General features: G+C 40.7%; 1 protein-coding gene across 3 annotated transcripts in view; it reads left to right on the top strand.

Moving 5' to 3' along the window:
* The window catches only part of nid2a (nidogen 2a (osteonidogen)), a 61323-nt gene extending 46817 nt beyond the window's left edge, over nt 1-14506 (top strand). For all 3 annotated transcript variants that reach the window (XM_088331458.1, XM_088331457.1, XM_088331456.1), the window contains exons 55-58: nt 3938-4095; nt 4235-4358; nt 4440-4552; nt 14144-14506. In XM_088331458.1, the coding sequence (XP_088187584.1) occupies nt 3938-4095; nt 4235-4358; nt 4440-4551 (394 nt within the window). In that variant the 3' untranslated portion in view covers nt 4552; nt 14144-14506. The remainder of the gene's footprint in view (nt 1-3937; nt 4096-4234; nt 4359-4439; nt 4553-14143) is intronic.
* Nucleotides 14507-14558: the final 52 nt, after the last annotated feature.

Genomic DNA, 14558 nt, shown 5'->3' with positions numbered 1-14558 from the left:
AAACCCAATATTTGATTTCATTTTTATTTTGAGTTTTCGAAAAAACAAAAAAGAACTTGCATAACATGCCTGTCTGGGCAACGAAAAGAGTGCAATAGAACGCAGCATGAGTTTACACCAATGAATTAGCAGCATTTTAAAGGGAACGTGAATGAAATCAAATGGATACAGTTTAAGTTTGTTTAAGGTTACTTCTTTGTTGAAATTAGGGGTGTAGTGAGAGCCTAAGTTACATTGTGACACTGCCCCTTTAAGGGGCAGAGCTTGGGCCCGCACAGCTCAGCTCTTACACATGGAATGGTAGAGTTTTTGATTGCAGCCATGTTCAGGTCCGAGAGCCACAACTTCATATCACAATATATGACTTTGCTGCATTCCAGCCGACAAACCTCGATCCCGTGTTTTTACTAAACATTTTTGAAGGAGGGCCAGGGAGCCACTAGGCATCGCTAAGGAGCTGTATGTGGCTCCAAAGCCGCAGGATGCTTACACCCTGATGAAATCAAGAAAAAAGATACGAATACACATTTTTCAATGCAAATGGTAAGATATGTAAGATATCTGTAAGATATACTGTCCCTGAGCCTGTTAGTCCTCGTTTACAGGGACCTCTGTTGCACCTAAGAGGGCTACAGGTCAAAGAGGTGGTGGCTGGGGTGAGAGGAGTCCTTTATAATGTCTGTTCGGTATTGCAAGGCTGCAATTTTAAATACGAGTAGTGACGGTATTCAGGCCCCGTCGAGACCCCACTAGTGATGCAACCCAGAGGCCATCTACTGTGAAACTATGTGCCAACAAGGACTGTGCCTCATTTATTAGTACTGACATCTTGTTGAGTCTGGTTTGTTCCTCACTGGAGACATGGTGGGGTTTATATGAGTCCATCACCAGCTGATAAAATTTCAATCTTTTTTTTTTTTTTTTTTAAGCAACCCATGTTTACTTAGTGTAAGACCAGCAGATTTTACTGCTCCCTTAGTCGCAGGCTCCAAGACTCATGAAACTGAGTGAAAGTACAAGCCCATCATCAGTCAGCTTTTCAGGAAAAACATGTGCTTTTCATCATTGCAACTAATTACGGATCATCAACAGAAACGTGTGTCCGGATTACAAAAAAAGCAATGCGTATATCTGAGTTTAATCCATCATTAAACATAAGAGATTTAGTAAAATCGTGAAACTTTCAAATGTCTGTAACTGCTCAGTTTTTGACCTCTAGCCAAATCTGATTGTCCGTGTGTGTGTGTTACTTGTCCAAAAGCCAAGCGCCACATGAGTACACTCACGTTCTAGCTGGTGCTTTTCGATTCCAGAGTTTTGCTTACACTCACATAAACACTTATGCACAGACACACATAGTCTTCACCACACACAAAAGTAGCAAAACAATGACAAACACGCACACGCAAACATCTGCTCAGACATACTTTGTTTTTCAACTTGATTACCTGCAGCAAACATTGCGTCGATGTGAGTGTTTGTAATTTGATAACACATGTGGTGTGTGTTGCTTACTTGACTCCCAATAGACTTACCACATGTATGCCTTCATTTACGATGAAAAGCAGCCCTCTCGAATACCAACACAAACACACACACACACACATACATACACACACATACAAACACTGTCCCAAGCTGTGAACATCTGAGCATTGTTGATTAGCTGACTGAAGTTGTTGTATTCCCGAGTGTAGGCGTGGTTCCCATGAATGTATGATATGTATAGTGTAAAAAGTCCAGAATTTAACATGTATTGGAAAATGCAACAGATTCCCTTTTGATTAACAGCCATAGTTGTGGCATTACAAACTTTTGCCAACTCAGTTGACCACAAACAGTATAAAAATCTTTGTCAAAGAACAATATTAGAATACTAACAAGTGTATATTATTTCTACTCAGTTGCTCTGTGCCATATACAGTAATCCCTCATTTATCGTGTGGGTTGCGTTCCTGAAAGAACTCGTGATGGGCAAAATCCATGAAATAAAAACCTTTTTTCCTCCAATTACACAATTAAACACCGTATTACACACTCAAATCAATAACAAACCTCGTTTTACAGACTCAAGCCTTTGTTTGACAAATGAAAGCACTATATAAACAGTTTCCCATTATCACTTGTTTTACACATAACTACAGCGTATAATATTAATAGGTGGAGGGGCTGTTAAGCCAATCAGAATATAGAACACGATGCATGACACAAATCTGAAAAAAACTTAAAAGTAAACCGCTTTATAGCGAGGGATTACTAAATTAGTATAGACATCTAACCTCAATTCTTTCAAAATAGGCTGGCAGTGAGTTAAAAATAGTTATGGTTAGGGTTTTTCATTGACATTTCAAATTAAAATTGTATTTATATTTTATTCAAGAAACTGAAACAATCTTTTTCAACTCTTGAGTTATGCATGAGATGTAAGCATTATCCTTTTAATTTTGATTTATTGTTATTTTCTTAGAATTACTACTCAAGGTCATACGGAAGGAATGTCAGATTTGGTTAATTATAGTTCATGTCAACTGATTAAAAATGTGCTGAATACCAAAAGACTAAACTAAAACTAACCTGTGTTAAAAAAATATCCCCAAAAAGAAAAGTTAAATCTATTACCCATGAAAGCGGCTGGTTAGCGCCTCTACTGCACAGTTTCATGGTAACGGGATCAAATCCAGCTACCAGCCTTCCTGTGCAGGGTTTGCATGTTCTCCCTGTGTTTACGTGGGCTTCCTCCGGGCACTCCGGTTTCCTCCCCTGGCCGGTTATTTGTCCCTAATTGTGTCACGGACCAGGGCAGGAAACAGAATTTAGAACCCACTCGCGTAACGTACTCACAATTTATTGGGGAGAGGAGGAATGCACACAGACTCGATCCGGGGATCGATGGTCGCAGAAGTGGATAGAAATCCAAACAAGAGAAAAGTGGTCAAAAACAAACGGATCAGGCCAAAAATAAAACGGGATCAAACACAGGCAGATTCACGGAACTAGGCATTCAACACAGAGTTTAACAGAAGTCTTGTAGAAGTCTCACAGAAGTATCACAGGCGTTTCACAAACGCTCAGACCCCCTAACGGCTTAAAGGAGCGCATTTAAGTACTGCCAAGGATTAATCAGTCAATGCGTCTCAGCCGGTGTTCATGGGAGGGGCCAATTGGGCGCTGTGGCAACCGCGACAGACTCCGGCGCCAGTCGGCTGGGATCAACTGGGCGCCATAGCAACCGTGACAAATTGTGAATGAGTGATAGCTGGGATGGGTTCCAGAACCCCGCGACCCTACTGAGGACAAGCGCTGACGATAATAAATGGATGGGCATTGTGTAATCTTGAGTTCCTCCATGTTCATTAAAGGAAAACAATATGGAATTAGAATAATAAGCAAAAGAATTATGCACTTATCCTGTCCTTTCCGGCTGCCTGGTTGGTGGTGAAATGAGGGAGAATGACGTTTCAAGTTGGGTCAGTGGACTAGCACTTTGACCTGAAGCATGTCATCATCTGCATCGACCAGCCGGCTGAGATGGGAAGCTCTGTGGTTGCTGTCAAGGACTTTTCCGACATATTACTTGTGTTTTTTTGTTTTTAACTGATGTTCACTAGGTTTTGTGCATTGTTAGCCAATGCAACATCTATTGCAGCCTGATCATCCTGTAAGGTGGATTACCACCTGTGTGGCCCCTTCTCAAGATTTCTTATTTTCCTGATGCTGAGGTTTTTAGTTCTTCCTTGCTCGCTTGTTGGTTTCAGCTAAAGGGATGGCATAATTGTGGCCTGCGCAGTTCTTTGAGACATTTTTTGATTAAGGGCTATATAAACACTATTTTACCTCGTAAAATGTTCTTGCACCATCAGGATGGCACTATTTTATTTTGTTGTGCATTTGTCATTACAATGACAATTAATTCTTCTTTTATCCGATTTTTTTGCAGTTCTCTGTACTGGACCGACTGGAATCGAGAAGCTCCCAAGATTGAAAGCGCTTCAGTGGATGGTCAAAACCGGCGAGTGGTGGTTTCCGAAGGCATCGGGTTGCCCAACGCTTTGTCGTACGATTATTCTTCGGGGCACATTTGCTGGGCTGACGCAGGTAAACAAAAAATCCATCAGATTCAATTGAATGTTCTGATCATTTTTTTTAAACTGAAGCTGGAAGACAGTTTACTCGATGACCTTAACTCTCACTTTTTCAAAGAAATCTGCTCCTTACAATTGTTCTTCTGTGTCAGGTACCAAGCGGTTGGAGTGCATGTCTCCAGATGGTTCAGGGCGCAGAGTCATAAACCCCAGCCTGAACTACCCGTTTAGTATGGTTTACCACAGAAACCACTTCTACTTCACCGACTGGAGGAGGTGAGCGCCTTCATTTATTGTTCCGTCACTTCAGCTGAAAAAAACAAGTGCTGCCTTTTACACTTCAACTTGTCATTACAGGGATGGTGTAATCACAGTCAACAAAAACAGCGGGAAGCTCACTGATGAATACTTGCCAGACCAGAGGTCTCACCTGTATGGCATCGCCATAGCAACACCCCACTGTTTATAAGGTAAGGTTTTGCCTCCACAGTTTTATGAATTATCTTACCGCGTTGCGAAAAAAGGGAAGCACTCGTTCTGGTGACTTAATAATGAGATTTTAGATCATGCTCAGCCAATATTTCTAGCTTTGTCTTGCAAGTAAAAACTTGAAATTACTTAAGTGCTTCCAAATTCTACAAATCTTCGGTGCTTTACTATGCTACATTATAGCAAATTACAAAATACTTTTTTCTGTAAGAACAATAAATATCAAAAAGAAAAGTCAAGCAATGCTCATTTTTTGTATAGGGATATTTGATTGTTCCTTGGCTATTTGTAGTGCATGAGTGCCATCTGCTGGACGTTTTCAGTAACAGCAGGTTACATGTTTTTTTTTTATTATTTTTTTATAAATCATAACATTGTCTAAGAACTACTTGTGACTAAAAGCGCCATTCGCTTTTAATAGCTACTAGGAAATTGGAAAATCCTATATTCGTCATGAAATATTATTTTCAATCTATGACAGTTCTGGTGTTGCCTCAAGCTGTTTACTATTTTTGCATAAGTTTACTGTCAAATTAAACATAGAATCACACTTTGGGGGAACTCAATTAATGCAAACACACAACACAAATATATGTGCTTGTACTTTTGAACGCATAAACACGACAATATTTGAGTCTTTACAAGAAAAGTCCAGATATTTTTTTAAAGAAAAAAATTGAGCTCGGTTTTGGTGCTTTATTCAGCTTTAACGCTGCTATAACTGCAGTTAAAACACCCCTTACATTAAGTTAAAGCAGCTTTAAAGGGATAGTGGTTACTTTTAGCATTTCCTAGTGGTAGAAAAAACGTCATTCATTAAAAAAAAAAAGAAACATTCAATTTATGAGCAAAAGTAACTGAAGTATCAATTAAATGTGCATTTTTAAATACTCTTTGGTTGAGAAATTTGCATTTGTTTTAGATAACATGAGCCTCACCTAAAGTCAAGTCTTGACTTAAGGTAGGGTTTTGCCTCCACAGTTTAATGACTTATCTTACCGCGTTGGGAAAAAAATGGAAGCACTCGTTCTGGTGACTCAATAATGAGATTTGACTTGACTTGACATGAGCCTCACCTAAAGGGAGCTGGCATAATTTTCGGCCATTTCGCCACTACATGTACCCAAAAATCTTGCAATAAGCTCAGATTTAAAAAAGAAAAGAAAAATGGTTCAGTTTATCACTTTAAATCTCTGTAGTTTGGTGACAACTTCGCAATACAGCGAGATCTAGAGGTAAAATTAAAAACCTTGCATACGTTTTAAACTTGAGTTGAACTTATGATTTAACTCCAGAGTTAAAGCTTCAGAGCTGCTGTTAAAAAAAACCTTTAAAAAGTTACGTTTTTAAATTCAAATTAATAACTCAACACTATTTAATTTAAGGGAAAAGTAAAAGAAACTGTAAAATAACATATGCCGAAATCTGGTTCTCGAGGGTCGCAACTCTGCATGTTTTAGTTTTCCCTCAGCAGACGCAGCTGAATGAAATAAGAAGTTCAGCGCTCAATTAAGTAGACCTTTAGGTGGGTTATTTTTGGTTTGAACAAATTTATTGACACTAAAAACAGAAAACAATCATGACAATCTCAACAGCAATTAAGCACATTCACAATATTATATTCCAATATTACGTTTTTAACAGCAAACACAAAGTGAGGTTTGAACAAACCTTCTCGAAAATCAAACATATTCACAATTTCATTATATAACATCTTTGTTAGTGTCAATAGATCCGTCCAGGCCAAAGTCGATTGTCCTCGGTCTGAACAAATCCACCGACACCAACAGCAGCAAAACACAGCCATCAAGCATATTCACAATTTTTTTTATATTTGACAATATGACGTGACGATATGACGTTTTAACATTTTTTCCTGACATTTCCAACATCAATTAAACAATTTCAGAGTTATTTTCTTTTAACAGTAGTTAACCAGCGTGTAAAAGGCAATACTATTGTGCAAGGGCATAGCTCTGCCATCCCACCCTCCCAAGCAGCATTCTTCCAGTCCTCTGTGTGGGTCCTTTCCCTTCTGCGTGGGTCCTCTCCCTTCTGGGTTCCACAACCCAGGCCGTTGCTGCCGGGACTCCCACAGCGTAGCTCCGGCTCCCCCCTCCGGGTGGGTACAGACGAGTCTTCTTTATGGCTGCGTCCTAGGCCCGCCGCTCGCAGATTGTATGGTATCTGCAGCCATTTGGAGCACAGCCACGGGGGGGATCTGCCTGCACCTCCATACCAGCAGGTTTCTGGAGGTCCAGATGGCGTCCTTGATGGCGGCGAGAGTGAGCCAGTCCCTGGCAAAGTCGTTCCGATGTCTCCTCGACCGACTCACCCCGTAAAGCACGTACTGTGCATCAGGGACCTCTCCTGCTGGCAAGTCCGGGAACTTTCCTAGTTGTTCGGCCATTGTCCACAAGACCTTGGCAGCGCTGCACTCACAAAAAAGGTGCCTCACCGACTCCTGGGCGCCACAGCCAGGTCGAGGGCACGTCGAAGTCGCTGACATTCCTCGGTGGTGCATTACAGCTCTGACTGGGAGAACTTCATGAGCCACCATCCATGACAAGTCTCGTAGTCTGTTTGGGAGGGCAGGATGATTGACGTTGCTCCAAACCGTTGTGGAATCGCCAAACGCAAGCCCCCGCACAGGGCTTACTGTAGCTCGCTCTTGCACAATAGCAATAAGTTCTGCTAGTGGTTGATGGTGGACGCATCAGGTTAGCACTGCTCGTTCTATGCGTTTATACTGTCATTGGCGTCGGTTATAAGAGTATTGTTAATTATTAATTTTACAATTCTAACCATTTTAACATAGTTAGAAGTAAAGCAGCCGAGTCCTGCCATGGCCGGGCATTATACCGGCGGGCGGAGACGTAACTGCGTGAGATTCTTGCTCAAAGATGTTGTGGCAGTTTCGGAGGGAATGTCAAGGACGGATTTTATTAACAAGTTTGTTGAGAAGATTCTGAAGTTTAAAAAGGAGGAGGTATATGCTGTCATAAAAATGACTTCTGGCAAAGGCTTTGATGTGAGTTTTGAAACGGCAGCTCTTTATCAAGAGTTTTGGAATCGCTTTGAGGGAGTGAGGTCCCAGTTTTCAGGATTTACAGTGGAGAAGCTGACTGATAATACTAACAAAATTGTCGTTGTTAGAATGTTTAGTGAAATGATTAGTGCTGATGACGTCTGTTATTGGTTGAGTAGATACTGCTCAGTAAAAGGCCAGGCTATGAAAGTGAGGTGTGAGAAAGGCTATTGGAATGGTGCCTGGAGGGTACCAGTCCAACTACGGCAAGATCCTCAGGGCTTTCAGGGACTGAAACAAATTCCGTCGACTATATTCCTGGGGGAAAACCGTGGCTTTATCCACTATCAAGGGCAACCAAAACTCTGTCGCAAATGTGGTGAGCATGGGCATCTGGCTGAGGTATGTGATCGAATTTTTTGTGGAAAGTGCAGAACAATTGGACATTCCTTTGAGGAATGTAGCAATAGCAGAAAATGCAATCTCTGTGGAGAAACGAATCACCTCTTTAGAAACTGCCCGAATTCGTTTGCTAACAAATTGAAAGCTAGGAAGGCAGTTAACAAAGACAACAAAGACAATGAAATGATGTCAGACAACATAGATAATGAAGTGAATAAATGTCACAAAGACAATGAGGTGAATAAAGATAACAAAGACAATGAAATTATGTCAGACAACATAGATAATGAAATGAATAATTGTCACAAAGACAATGAAGTGAATAAAGATAACAAAGACAATGAAATTAATAAAGTCATGGAAATACAAAATGAAAATGAACAAGAAATTAATGAAGTTATAGAAATACCCAATGAAGATGAACAGGAAATGAATAAAGTTATGGAAATACCCAATGAAATTGATCAAGAAATGCACAAAGAAATTGGACAAGACAAACAAATTGAAAAAACAGATGTACCTACCAAAACCCCTGGAGCAGAGACCAGAGAATCAAAACTGAAACAGGAAGAACCTGGAAATTCTAATTCGATTTCTCATAAAATACCTGAATTTGGACATGACAAACGAATAGAAAAAGCAACTGCCACTCCGAAAACACATATTAATCAGGAAGGGCCTGGAAGAGAGTTCAAATTAGCAAATTTGTTTGCTACGCCATTGCCGGGATTTGGAGAAGACAAACAAATCGAAAAGGCGAATGACTCTCCAAAAACCCATACGGGCACTGGAAAGAGGAGTAAAAGTAAGACAAAATTGGGAGTGGTGAAAAAACCAGAAACAAAGATAAGAGATTTAGAAGAAAGCCGATTGCCGGTGAATAAGCCCACAAGGGAACTGTATGAAGTTGAGACGGAGGAAGTCGGGGAGGGAAAAAACCTGACCCTTAGTGGGCAAGGAAGTAAGAGACCCCTTGATAGGTCCTCTGGCTCACCCCCTAACCCAGAAAAAAGGGGAAGACCTGGAACCACAGACAGAGAGTCAGAGGGTCCCAGAGTTTTCCCCGGTGAGTCTCAAAATGAGGTACTACTCTTAAGTGATGTGTCTGACACAGGTGACACCCTCAATGATCTCGATGATCACCAAAGAATGGACTCAGATCCCCCAGTTTTGTCTAACTAGTTTAAATACTTTTACAACAATTATGAACATTACATTCTCTACTATCAATGTAAGAAGTGTGAGATCAAAGGTTAAGGCTCACAGTGTTTTATCGTTCTTAAAAACTATCAGAACGGATGTGTTTTTACTACAGGAATGCTGCATCCCCTTTCTAAAAAATTATAAACAGTGGGAAGAGATTTGGCCATATCCGTCATTATGGAGTGGCTCGAATGAAAACCGTAACGATGGGGTAGCCATTTTAATAAACAACCCTCAACTCATCATAAAGGGGAGTACTGTGATGAGAGACGGACGCGCAATCTTAGCAAGACTTTCTTATATAGGGAATGATTTTAACCTCATTAACATATACGGCCATGCCGACAGACAACTCAGGTACGAACTTTTAGAGGACATCCAGTCGTATATGCTAGGCCATCAACCACTAATCGTGGGAGGAGATTTTAATTGCATCTTAAGTAGGAAGGATAGAAAGAGGAATGATGAGGAGTTTAAAGTAGATAAAACATCAACTTTATTTCAAGACATGTGCCGGACATTTAAACTGGTGGACTGTTTCAAATCCATACATCCAGGAGAGGAGGGCTTCACCTGGTTCAGTAGTGACAATGCCAGAGCCTCTCGAATAGACTACATATTTACGAGGGGTTTAGCACAGAGTGATGCAAGATTAATTCCAGTTTTTTTTTCGGATCACTTGCTACTGTCCTGCTCTTTCTCATTTCCTTCAGGTATGACTGTTGGGAAGGGTTTGTGGAAGTTAAACTGCTCCCTGCTGGAGGATGAGGCTCTAGCCGCACAATACAGGGAGCTGTACAAAGACTGGCAGACCCTTCAAGACTCGTATGATTCACGAGCACAATGGTGGGAAATGACAAAGAAACGAACACAGACCTTTTTTAAAACTGCAGGGAAAAACAAGAAACTCAAAGAGATGAAACGCATGTCGGGACTACAAAGAAGACTCCAACGCTATTTCATCCTAACAGAAAAGGGGATGGACTTTAATGATGAAATCAAAGAGACCAAACAAGAACTAAACGCTTTGGCGGAAATAAAGAGCAAAGGCATCATAATAAGAAGCAGAGAAAGAGAAATAGAAGAAGGGGAAAAATGTACACGCTACTTTTTAAAAAAAATTATGGGCAAAAATGAGGGGATTTTTAAACTTCAAAACGAAAACGGGCAAATAACAAAGGAAAGTAGTGAAATAACCAGATTGGTCGAAGACTACTACAAAAAATTATTTGAAAAGAAAGAAACATATGAGAATGAAATGGGGCATGTATTAGATCATATTTCAAGATCAGTGCGTCAAGACCCCTTTTTAACATCGGACTTTACCCAAGACCAACTGAATGATTGCATAAAGACTATGAAAAAAGGCAAATCACCCGGGGAGGACGGACTCAACCTCGAATTTTACCGGACTTTTTGGGATATTTTAGCACCAGATCTGTTAACTGTTTTTAACGAATTTTCCAGTCGAGACCATATGCCGGACAGTTTCAGAATCGGGATAGTTACTCTATTGCACAAAAAAGGAGACAAAATTGACTTAAAAAACTGGCGACCCATAACGCTTTTAAACGTGGACTGTAAAATTATCAGCAAGCTTCTAGCAACACGAATGTCTGTTGTCTTGGGAGACTTGGTTGATCCAGACCAAACCTGTGCCATTGTGGGAAGGAAGATCAGCGACAGTCTCATGCTGATCCGTGACACCATTTGTTATGCAAGAGACAGAAACATGCGACTAGCGGTCCTAAACCTAGACTTTGAAAAAGCCTTTGATCGAGTCTCGCACCAATACCTCTTCAGGGTATTGAAAAAATGTGGTTTCCCCCAAAAATACATCAATTGGGTAGGACTGCTATACCGAGACATATACAGCAAATTCATGATTAACGGGAATTTATCGGAAGCAATCGATATCAACTGCGGTGTACGTCAAGGTTGCCCTATGTCTCCCCTTCTCTATGTTCTTTGCATTGAACCTTTGGCACAAATGTTAAGAAAAGATAGATTTGTCGAAGGCATCAATATCCCAGGAAGTGGGGGACAAATTACCAAGTGTGTTTTGTACATGGATGATTTTAATATTTTGTGTACTGACCGCGCATCTGTTGAAAGAGCCCTTGACTTGACTGACCTGTTTGGGAGGGCGTCTGGCTCAAGGCTAAATAGAGAAAAATCGCAAGTGAAGTTTTATGGAATGTGGAAAGAGACAGAAAAGGCAGGACTCCCGCTGACGGTATTAAAGACAGACCAGAAAATCCTAGGGGTAAAATTCAATGCGGATGGAGGAGGCGAGACCAACTGGGATGACGTGACAAGGAAAGTTAAGCAAAAACTTGTTTTTTGGTCACTAAGAAAACTGACAATAGAGGGGAAGGTCCTAATCATCAAAGCGATCATCCTCCCAATGCTTTTGTCAATCAGTTTAATTTTTATGCCTAAAAGAAACGTGCTGTTACAAATGGACCGAGCCATCTTTCGCTTTGTCTGGGGCTCAAAGTGGGAAAGGATAAAAAGAGATACAATGAAAAAGAAAAAGGAAAAAGGGGGGAAAGGAGTGCCTGACCTCCAGCTTTTCCTGGGAAGCAAATATGTCTCTCTCCACTTCCAAAACGCTGTGGGCCCACCCAACAACCCGAAAAGTCAAGCAATGACCCGTTTTTGGATGGGCTCATATTTGCGGAAGCTAAAGCTTGTACCAAACAATCGTTTGATTCCAGTTTCGTTTAACTTGCCACCAACACATCTCTTTATTCGGGCTTTTTTGAAGAAGTTTGATTTGGAAACACAAGAATGTCACACTTTACAAAACAGTAGTAAATTTAAGAGAAAACAAACCACATCTTTAAACAACTTGAATTAACTGTTGTATAACTATTGTATCATTTTCCTTCTGTCACCCTTTTATGCTGCATGACATCATTACTAGAATCCAAGTCATGAAACGCGCCTAAGCGGAGGGTGCTTTTTGTCAATGACACAAACGATTTGACGTCATCCGATGCACTCATGTCCCCTAAAAGGCTTTGTAAAACACCTTTTAAGTACAAAGCATTACTTTAGCCGATCGCCAAGGTAGTAACTTGCCTCCATCCGCTCCATAACCCCGACGCCCGTAGACACTCTCAAGCACACACAATGTCACGTCCACTTGACACTAACTAAAGCTGTAATAACAGCCGCTCGCTTCAAAGCTGTGGTTGCGCGGTGTAATTGTTAGGCAGTCGACAGCTTTGAGACTTAAAAGACGTTATTGCTCAACCCACACTCTTACCGAAGCGGTTGGGTGTCGCCAGTTCAGGATGTTGTTTTTTTTAAAGACCCCTGTTAAAAACACCTTTGTGTCAATAAGATTTGTTCTCAGGGGAACGCAAGATTCAAATAACCACATCACTTGTCACAAATCTAAGATACAGGGTTGGTACACTATGGTTTTGATGCACTTTTTATGGCCAAATTCAAGCACTTTTTCCAATTTCGCCAGTACAGACGTTGCCCTACTGACGAACGAAATATACTATATTTTTATAAGTACGTTGAGCTGTGTTGTTTTGTACTAAAAAATAAACATTTCATAAAATAATATGCTCTATAAAGATAAATAAAGTTGAGTTTAACTTACTTTTGGAAGATGCGCTTCAAGAGGTTCTCCTCCGTGGTAGTAAGTGGCCGAAAAAAAGCGTTCCGACCATTTTCTCAACCACATCACGCTTTCTTATTCCACTTTCGTTTCAAAAGAAACGGTTCGCCTCTTCTTTTCACTTTACACCAACCATATTGAATGGATGCATGAGATATTAAATAATGAAAATGTCGATTCGGGTCAGGCTTCTCTCGCTTTTTTTTAAATATCAAACCATCATTCTTTGTTTCTTCTTCTTCGGCCCCCTCTTGCGCAGCCCACGCACTGGCGGCGGCACCACCGCACGCAGAGAAACGGGCTCACTGCAGAGGGGTGGAGTTGGCCGAAGTCACCTCTCCCCTTCCCAAGTCCTCACATATTGAATTGGAATTTTCGGGTTTGCTTTGGGCATGAACTGAGCTACTGTAATTCAGAGGTAGGACTATAAGCCCAACCCCCTAGTTAGGTGTAAAATCTTTGTCCTTGCCCGTAATGTCGGTCATTACATTAAGGTCACGCTGTGCTGCTTTCTCGCCAACTTTTTAAAAAAATACATGTTTATAAAAATGTATGCTAAAACCTTGTGTTGATACTAAACTAAAAACACACCAACTTCTTTCAATGTCAATTCAAGGAACTCCTTCCTGTCTCTATTATCCACCGGCCATTGTTCTGCTTCGTCTTTCTGCCTCTCTCTCACTACAAGCTCTGTGCTACACTTTTAAGGACATACTGCTGCTGTGGTTTAAGTCCCAAATTTCAACCTGTCTAAATGACAGATGGCCTTAAAATGTTCCTGTCAACTGTTAAAAAGTCCGTCAATGATGGAAAATTGTCAGTTAATGTAAACTGCAGACACAGAAATATAAAAGGTGTAAATGTTGATAGTCTCATTGACATAGATTTTGTTACAATTTGTTATCATAAATCACCTCTCCTCCTCCCGAGTCCTCACAAATAAAATCTCGGTTTTGCTTCAAGCTCGGCCCCGCAAATTAAGTATATTGGTCGGGCTTGGGCTGGCTCAGGCTTTAATACCTGCGGACCTGGACTTTTTAGACCTGATCTTACCTCAGAGTCAGACTACAGAGAAACATGGCAACAATTTCAAGCATTAACAATTACTTGAAACCTTGAAAACCCATTAAAATATAAGCATTTTTAACAATTTTGACCACTGTATGAACCCTGAAGATAAATATAGAGGAGGAAACATTTGGGTAGTTTGGATCACTCCGAAAACATGATCGATATCAAGTATGGGAAAATTGCAAAGCTTTCTTTCACCCTCTTAAATGAAGTTTGATGTGTGCACAGGAAATTATTAACAGCAGAACGACAGTCACACGGTCCTTTGGTGCTAAAGTTTTGGGGCCATTTTCATGCCGAAGGCGAGACAACGAAACCTCCTGGCGACCCTCGGATGAAAAATATGCTCCGAGGGGCAGCGGATTCCTGTGGATCAATCACCTCCCTCCCCCGAAATTCACCTTATTAACGCACATCAAATATTTTGTACATTTTGTATCCTTTTTCTACTGGATTTTTATATGCAAGTGTGTTTGGTATCCACTGATACCTAAAAGTAATATTCCCTATTAATTTGTTGAGTGTTTAAAAAAAGAGCTGTAAAACCTTTGAGCCAAATTGGATTATAATAAAGCTCCATGTTACACCACAGCAGCTGTTCAGTTCAAATTGACTTCTTATTGAGACAGGAAACGAGGAACCA

This window comes from Urocampus carinirostris, chromosome 3 (assembly GCF_059441175.1).
Source record: "Urocampus carinirostris isolate Australia breed hairy pipefish chromosome 3, RoL_Ucar_1.0, whole genome shotgun sequence".
Taxonomy (NCBI): Eukaryota; Metazoa; Chordata; class Actinopteri; order Syngnathiformes; family Syngnathidae; genus Urocampus; species Urocampus carinirostris.
This window is presented reverse-complemented; position numbering and strand designations above follow the sequence as displayed.